The sequence below is a fragment of the Ochotona curzoniae genome, unplaced genomic scaffold (genome assembly GCF_017591425.1).
Source record: "Ochotona curzoniae isolate NIBS_2020 unplaced genomic scaffold, NIBS_Ocur_1.0 contig_3520, whole genome shotgun sequence".
Classification (NCBI taxonomy): Eukaryota; Metazoa; Chordata; class Mammalia; order Lagomorpha; family Ochotonidae; genus Ochotona; species Ochotona curzoniae.
In genome coordinates this window covers 17,124,972-17,133,605 of record NW_024465894.1, presented here as the reverse complement: position 1 = coordinate 17,133,605, position 8,634 = coordinate 17,124,972, and the positions used below count along the sequence as shown (strand labels likewise).

Here is an 8,634-nt window from a genome sequence, read left to right as displayed (position 1 = left end):
AAGGACGGTCAAGAAAAAAGATCTTCAATCCACTGGTTCACTCCAAGCAAATGCCAGATTTGAGCTGCCTGAAATCAGGAGCTTCCTCTGAATCTTCCACATGGGTGCAGGGTCCCAAGGTTTTGAGCCATACACTGCTGCTTTCCCAGGTCTTAATCAAAGAGCTGAATGGGGAAGTAGAGCAGCCAGGACTCGAACTGATGCCCATATGTGATTCCTAAGCTTGCAAGGTGAAGATTTAGCCAACTGAGCCATTGACTAGATCTGGGAGTGCATTTCTGACCACAGAGACAGGGATGCTGCTGGACTGCTGCAGGTGCAAACGGATGTTGGGCCAGGAAGGTGTGGAGGGCTTGGCCGTTGAAGGCCTCTCATGCGGTTAATATGATTCCAGAGGTGGCACAGCAGCTGTGCCTGATCCTGGCTGTGGATGGCTTATGAGGGGTGCTGCCCCCCATGGTCCTGCCTGAGCTCTTGCCTGTCCCCCCAGGCTTGCTGCCTATGCTCAAGCTTGCTCTGGGGCTGAAGGCAGTGACTTTGGCCACGTTCCTGCTGGCTCTCGCTGACCCCAGGTCCAGCAGCACTGTGGACACCTCAGGTTGGGTGGGACAAGGGACAAGAGTGAGGGGTGACCACAGAGCAGGTCCTCAGAGTGAGACAGAAATCACACCTCTCTGCCTCCAGAAGCCCCTAGGTTCCCATGGCCCGCCAGACCCACATGCCTTTCAGCCTACCCGGGGAAATGACCTGTATGGCACTGGATTCTCCCTCAATGTACCTCCCTTTACCCTCTCAACCCCTTCCTCAATGCCTTCCTTTATTCATACATTCTTTTTGTCTTTCCAGATCCAAATCAGACTCTTCTTCCAAAAGGTTCCCTGGGCCTCTCTGAGTTCACTCAGTGACCACCTGTGTTTCTCCACTTACCTCCCTCTCTCTCCACTTCCTGCTCCTTCCTAGCTCCTCCTTCTCTCCTGCCCCCTGCCTGTGACTGGCTTGGTGGGTGTAATGGGTAAAAGGCAGGCTTGGCAATTGTCATTGAGATCTTAAACAACAGAGCCTGGCGCCGTGGCCTAGCGGCTAAAGTCCTCGATTTGTCTGGGTGTCTTCCCTTAAACAGAAAACAACTTGGGTTGAGCCAAAGAGGACATGAATTTAGCCCAAGAACTGAGTAAATCACAAAGTACCAGTCATGAAAAGGGCTGACGTGGAGGCTGAGCAATGCCACCCCCATCGCCCTGAGACACCCAGGGCTTAATCTCTGCAACCCATGACCTTAGATGACAAAGGAAGAACTTTCCAGATATGTTGACTTAAGAATCTCAAAAAAAGCATGCTGATTACTTGATTAAGGGCCCTAAAACGGAGTGGCCATTGAATGTAATCACAAGGATCCTTGAGATAGAGAGAGATGTGTCAAGCTTTGATGCCTGGCCCTGTGGCCACCTTGACCTCTGACCTCTGGCCTCCAGAACTGGGAGGGAAAACACCGCTGCTGTAAAACCACTAAGCTCATAGTCTTTTTTTTTTTTAAAGATTTATTTTTATTATTTTTTTCATTGGAAAGGCGGATATACAGAGAGGAGAGACAGAGAGGAAGGTCTTCCGTCCGATGATTCACTCCCCAAGTGAGCGCAACGGCTGATGCTATGCCAATCTGAAGCCAGGAGTCTCTTCTGGGTCTCCCACATGGGTGCAGGGTCCCAAAGCTTTGGGCCATCCTCGACTGCCTTCCCGGGCCACAGGCAGGGAGCTGGATGGGAAGCGGGGCTGCCGGGATTAGAACCAGCGCCCATATGGGATCCCGGGCGTGCAAGGCGAGGACTTAACCACTTGCGCCACCGCGCCGGGCCCAGCTCATAGTCTTTTGTTGCAGGAGCTGCAAGAAGCCAATAGAGCATGGGAGCAGGGAGCCAGTCCCCTACGCTCCCCGGAGTTCCTTAGCTGCCCCAGGATGTCTCTTACCTCATCTCCCCTTAAATCTACCCTGCTCTGGCAGCCCAACCTCCCCCTGATCTTGGGCTCGCTAATTTATTCAAGTCTGTGTGTAGTATTTTCCTTCAGTGGCCTGTCTAGAATATTCTGTGTGTAACAGCACTTCAAGCACTCTTGGTTCCCCTATACCATTTCTGATTTCTTCACAGAACCTTAGAAAAGTGTATATGCAGGGTGCTGCACAATGACCTGGTGGCTACATCTTCACACACAGTGATGACTGGAATGGATGCTACAACAGGGATCCAGTCCAGAGCAGAGCCTGTTCTTCTCCCGTGTTGAGCAGCTCCTGGAGTCCCTCCTGCTGCTGCTGGCTGAGGGAGTCCCTGTTGAAGCTAGTGCAGAGCCAAACTACAAGCCAACCATATTCCGGGCGCTGGGTTCCTGGCTTTGGGCACACAGCTCACAACCACAGATCCTTCTCCACGTTGGGCTCCCAAGTGGGAAATCAGCAAGAAGACTTCAAGATGACCCAGAGGTCCAAGTGGAGGGGCTCAAGCTCCAGGCAAGAAGGAAGTGTTGATTTTGCTGGGCCTGCCACAGTCTGAAAATGGACAGTGCAACTCCTAGCCTTGTGGTCAGAAGCCGGAAGCTGTTGTACCCACTTCCTCTTGGGGTGAAGCACGCCAAGACCTCTTCTCTCCCCAGAGCAGCCCGGGATCCCTGCCAGCACAGACATTCGGACCAGGCAGGCTCCTCAGGTCTGCGCCATGCCTGCCCCTGCCTCCCAGCCACACCATCCTCATCCTTTCCTGCTGCTGATTCTACTGTTGGAATTAACAGGTGAGTCCGCTAAGAAACACATGATTCACCCTCCTGCTGCTTTCCTAGGTGCGTTAGCAAGAAACTGTATCAGAAGTCTGGCAGCTGAGACACAAAGTGGTGCTCCTATGGCGTGCCAGTGCTACAAATGGCTGTTTATCCTACTATGCCACAGCACTGGCCTCCACATTTTACATGTTTCATTTTTAAGATTTATTTATTTGTTATTTTGCTGTTGTTGTTCGAGATAGAAACAGAGAGAGGAAAAAAAGGAAAAATCAGAGCAAGATTGGCCTTCCATTTGCTGGCTCACTTCCCACGTGCCTGACACTGCTTGAGCTGGATCAGGTGGAAACCAGGAACTAGGGCTACATTCAGGTCTCCTGTGTGAGTTGCAGGGTCCCAAACACTTGGGTTAATTGTCTCTGTTTTCATAATGCATTTTCAGGGAGCCAGACTGTCAGTGGAGCATCCTTGATAGGACTCAGAGGCTCTATGGGGTTCTGGCTTCAGTCTATGACCTAACCTGCTCTGCCAGAATGCCAGCCCTTTCCCAAGTGCCAGACACTGTTGCAAATGCCTAGGGGCCCTTCTGAATGTGTGTCTTATGCCCAATGGACTCTGATCACCCTGCCTGACTGGTAAGGACACAGAAGTGCACCAGGAGCTGCAGGTCCCCCAGAGGCAACGGGGAGAGCTGGGGTTTGACCTCGGGCAGACAGATGCAGAGCCCACAGGATTACCTGTTACTTTTCTCAAACACTCCTGAGCTCGTGAGGGTTTATTCCCTGAAATCTCTTCAACTTTTTCTATCAGTGAGAGGAGAGAAAGGCCACCAGGGCTAGTGGTGGCCTGGTCACATCCACTGGTCACTTCCTGCATCTATGCAAATTGATTTTTTTTTTTTTTTTGCCAGTCATCTGCCTGGGGAAGTCCAGTTCTGACAGTCCTATAGAAAGGATTCATGGGAAATAGTTTTCAGTGTCCCAGGAGGGTGTCACCCTGGAGTGATGACTCTATGGGGGACAGATAATGAGGTACCTGTTATGTGCCAGGAGCTGTGACAAGACCTTGGGTGCATTGGTGGATAAGCACAAAGTACTTGTCCTGTGTACCTTGTGTCCCTTAGGGGAGAATTACAGTAATCAATGCACACAGTATGGAGGTAACTAATATGAAATACTAGCCATACTGAAGGCTCAGAAAAAAGTAGGTATAGCTGGGAAAGAGAATTGGGGTCTGTGAGGGGAAATGGATTGAAAACAGCGTAACCTACATGTGCTTCACAAGAAGCAAATCTGAGCAAAGATCTCACACAGGTGTGGGGGTGAGCAGGTGGTTGATGGGCAGAGCCTTTCTAACAGGAAACAGCTGGTGCAGATCCGATTTAGACATTGCAGCAAAAGATTGACTTCCTGTGCTACCATGCCAGCCTCATCTAATAAAAAAAACTTGTAATCAGTTTGCTACAAAAGTAATATTCTGCTACTGAAATTTCAAAGGAACTTTAAAATTACCAGCTTGTGTGTCATTAACAAGAGTTTCAAATGAATGGCTTGGAAGAGACTGATGACCCAGTAATGCCCCATCTATATCACAGGAAAAAGGGACTGTGTTGAGATCTTATCTGCAAATATTACATCTGATGACAAAACTGTTGAGGGCTCCCTTATGTGTCCTGAAAATGAGAGAGTGTACCCCTTCAGAGGTGGAGGCCGATGCCAGCTAAGAGGTTATTTTATAAGAGAACATGTTTACCAGTCTATGTTTGCCAAGAACTTGACAGAGTAGAATCAGTGGATTAATAATATTAGTGAGTGCATATGAAGGCCCTGGCAAGTGGAACAAACCGGTATTCATCATAAAGGAATGCATCATGAGATACCTTTAATTTTTTCCCAGTATTAACATTGAATGAAATAGCAGGGGTCAGCATTTATGGAATAGTCCCTATTGTACGGGTTCATGCCCCAGTTGCTCCTCTTCTCACCCAGTCACCTGCTACTGACTGGTAAGACAGCAGAAGAAATTCCAAGTACTTGGGCCCTTGACACCCATGTGGAAATCCTGGAGGGGTCTTCTTCCCTAGCCTGTCTAGACTTGGCTGTTGTGGCCACTGGGGGTAAACATGATGGCTCCAGATGGAATGTGTCAATCTGTTTCTCCTTCTCTGAAACTCAGGCTTTCATATGAATAAGTGATTCCTTAAAATAAATAAATTTTAAAAATTAAGAATCATTGGGAATAATCAACTAGTTTTAAATTTGATGTAATAAATTTGAATCCTTAAAATATTTCATTTGATTGATTCTGAAACTCACTATTTTAACTGAAAAATTCATAGGGTTCTATTTATCAATTTATAAGAGTCAAATATTTTATTTTATTTATCATCCTTTGTGTTAGGATTTCTTTGCCCAGTTGGAATATTTTAGGGCAAGTGATCCTAAGACTGACACACACTTCCTGATGTAGCAGGTTCCCATGAGGATGGATAGATAAGGTCTCTGTCTCCTCCCCCAGCAGGGGCAGCAGAGGAGCTGCAGGTGATTCAACCTGACAAGTCCGTGTCAGTGGCAGCCGGAGACTCAGTGATCCTGCGCTGCAGAGTAAACACCCTGCTGCCCGTGGGACCCATATACTGGTTCAGGGGGGCTGGGCCAGACCGGAAGATTATCTATGACTTCAAGGGAGGCCAGTACCCCCGAGTGGCAAACCTCTCAGACACCACAAAGCGACAGAACATGGACTTTTCCATCCGCATCAGTGACATCACCACAGCAGACACAGGCACCTACTACTGTGCGAAGTTCCGGAGAGTGGATACAGGTGATGTGGAGTTTAAGTCTGGACCGGGCACACAGGTGTCTGTGCAAGGTGAGTGCCCCACAGGTTTTCATTGGTGTTTGGCAGGTGGTAACAGTCCCAGGTTATCAGTAACACCCTCCACTCTGTGGGCAGCCCCTGAGAACCAGTAACAGTGTGGAAAACTCATTGTACCAACCTGATGTCATCCCTTCTACAGATGAGGAAAGGTGAGACTGTGAGGCTGTGCTAGCTGCTCAAGGCTGTCAAGCTCGGAAATGGGTGGACACTGCTCCCTGGTCTGCAGGGCTCCCTGGCCCATGCCCTCTGCAGCCTGGTCCAGGCTTCCCTTTCATCCAGTAGAGGTTGAGAATAGGCGATCTGTGGAACACAGGCCTCACCTGCTTCCTCAGGGAGATTGTCCCCTCGGGGTGGTGCAGCTTCTCTTCACCTAGCAGGCTTGGGGCACACCAACTGTGCGCCTTGCTCCCCTGGGATGCACACTGGGCACTGTCACAGTCCACTCTTCCCATGATCCTTGGGCAAAGGAAAGACAGTTGCTACACAAGGGACACTGAGGTCCCCTAGGGTATCTATCCCCTTCTCTGATTATTCCACCCTCAAGGGTGCAGGTGAAACCAGGTCTGTGGACTCCATGTCTGCTGCTGTGTTCTCAGTGACGCTTAGGGAGAAAAGGGGGGCTGAATATAGGACTTGCTCATGTGTCATCCCCTGAATCAGCGGGCAGTGTAGGCACTGAAAACGGGCGCCCAGGCTCCAAGAGGAAGCTGGGGACACAGCAACCAAGGGGCACACCCTGCAAAGGGTGCATGGGGGATGAGGGCAGGGCCTGGGTTATCTCAGCTTCAGATTCCTCATTTGTGAAATGGTGATCAGTAGGGGCTGCTTTTGGAGAGTGGGAAGGATTTGGGGTATCTCAGGGAGTCCCCAGCACAGAGCAGTCACCCCTGAATCCAGGGTTGTTGCCAGGGTGTGTGATCCTGGGCAGGTCCTGGCTTCCCCACTGTGAGATGTGGATGATATGGCTGCCATGTAGAGCCCCAGGCATGCCTGGATCAGAGCTGGCCCTGAGCGTCATCTGGAGGCACTGGTTAGGGGGTCCACACCTGCCTGGCACCTTCCCAGCCTAGGTGGGGACACTAGGGTCTCCCAGAAAGGCAAAAATTCCCATTCCCCCTCCCGCAGCATGAGATGAGAGCAGTGCTAAGGGCTTCAGTCAGTCCATGTGGTCTTGGGTCTGTCACTTTCTTCTCAGGCCTCAGGTGGACAGGGGTTGGGCAGGCTGGGCTAACTCCACCTCTTCTGCTCTTTAGAATCTCACACCTAAGCAAGCTGAGAGCCAGGGCAGCTGAAATATTAATTATACCAGAAAATGCTAGAACAGAGCCAGGGCTCCAAAGCCTGAGGTCACAGAAGAGTGGTGCCTTTCCACCTGCACAATGGCCCCTGGGATTGTCCTTGAGAACAGCTTTGAGGGTGTGGATGCTTCATGATAGCAGGAGCCTAGGCAGCATTTATGAGACCCCGAGGCCTGGCAGGGACTGCTCCCACACACAGCCAGGACACACCTGCTCAGATCCAGCCTCAGCATATGAAATCTGCTCGTGTCTGAACAGCAGGAGACCCGTATCCCTCACCCTTACACACACCCTATAGCTCCTGCACAGCCTGTAGCCACAGACCTGCCCCTTGCACAGCCCTCAGGACCCTGTGGGATCTGGCCCCTTGCCTAGCATGAGCACACCTAAGGCACCTGTGACCATGCTGGGTTTTTTTTATTGTTATTAACATTGTATTATGTGATACAGTTTTATAGGCACTGGGGATTTCCCTCACCCCTCCAACACCCCTCCCCCCATAGTGGATTCCTCCACCTTGCTGCATAACCACAGTTCAAGTTCAGTTGAGATTCCTTCATTGCAAGCATATACCTAGCATAAAGTCCACATGCTGGGGTTTTACAAGGCAGCTCCCAGCCTGCACACCTGAGGATCTTTAAAGGAAGAGGGCGAGATCTCCCTAGGCAGTTTCTTCTGTTTGTGTTCGGCTTCTGTTGCCACTGGACAGGTCAGAGTTGAGCTCTCTGATCTTGGTTTGGTGCCCACAAGAGGAGATCCCTGGTTCCTCTCGCTTCCCAGGGACCACAGGTCTGGCACCTGCTCGAATGCTTATGGAAAGGCAGAGTTGTTCATCCCTGCAGGGAGAGCTCTGGATAGAACCAGACCCAGGTGACAGGAAATCTGCAGCGTGCAGCATCTTGGGTGCTGCAACGAAGGGCATGGTGCTCCTGGCTTCACGTAGACCTTCTGCAGCCCTTGGGGAGAAACACCTACTGTTCTGTTTCACAGACATAGAGCCATCATGTGTCCAGTCCACCTCCTGGGGGGCAGGTGTCCTGACTCCAGCCACAAGGGCAGCAGTGCTGAGCCACTGTTCCTGCAGGTGCTTATGGAAAGTTCTGTGTAAGTTTTGTTGGACAGGCGGCATCACAGAGACAGCAGCCAGGACTGTGTTCCTGAGCAGGGCTGGGGAGTCAGGCCTAGCAGGGAAGGACTTGCTCACGGTCAGACCTTAAGCATCCTGCCTCTCTGTGAATGAGAATGAGGGCCTGCTGCCCAGCATGATGCATGGACATGGCCTTTGCGTCCCTGGCCTGTGGTAACCATGGTCATCACTATCTTATTTCCTGTGTGTGAATGCTCCTTTTGTAGCCAAACCCTCCAACCCTGAAGTGACAGGGCCCATGGCCAGGGCAGCCCCTGAGCAGACCGTGAGCTTCACCTGCAAGTCCCATGGCTTCTCCCCCCGCAACATCAGCCTGAGATGGTTCAAGAACGGGAACGAGCTCTCGGCCTTGCAGACGAGCGTGGAGCCCACGGGAGAGAGCGTTTCCTACAATGTCTTCAGCACCACGCAGGTGGTCCTGGCCCCTTGGGATGTGCACTCTCAGGTCATCTGTGAGGTGGCCCACGTCACGCTTCAGGGGGGCCCTCCTCTTCGTGGGACTGCCAACTTGTCTGACACCATCCGAGGTAGATTCCCACAGCCCCT

At 51.1% G+C, this 8,634-nt stretch overlaps 1 protein-coding gene and 1 long non-coding RNA gene across 4 annotated transcripts in view; both read left to right on the top strand.

The window, feature by feature from the left end:
- Positions 1–187: 187 nt before the first annotated feature.
- On the top strand, positions 188–2,227 carry LOC121157444. Its single transcript, XR_005884023.1, has 2 exons — positions 188–1,517; positions 1,864–2,227. It is a non-coding gene; the product is annotated as an uncharacterized LOC121157444 (long non-coding RNA).
- A 418-nt stretch (positions 2,228–2,645) lies between these two features.
- Positions 2,646–8,634, top strand: part of LOC121157439 (signal-regulatory protein beta-1-like) — a 28,424-nt gene continuing 22,435 nt past the window's right edge. The window contains exons 1-3 of one of the 3 annotated variants that reach the window (XM_040981707.1): positions 2,646–2,778; positions 5,284–5,634; positions 8,295–8,615. In XM_040981707.1, the coding sequence (XP_040837641.1) occupies positions 2,706–2,778; positions 5,284–5,634; positions 8,295–8,615 (745 nt within the window). In that variant the 5' untranslated portion in view covers positions 2,646–2,705. Of the gene's footprint in view, positions 2,779–5,280; positions 5,635–8,294; positions 8,616–8,634 lie in introns of all 3 variants that reach the window. The other 2 variants (XM_040981706.1, XM_040981709.1) reach the window with 2 other exon arrangements.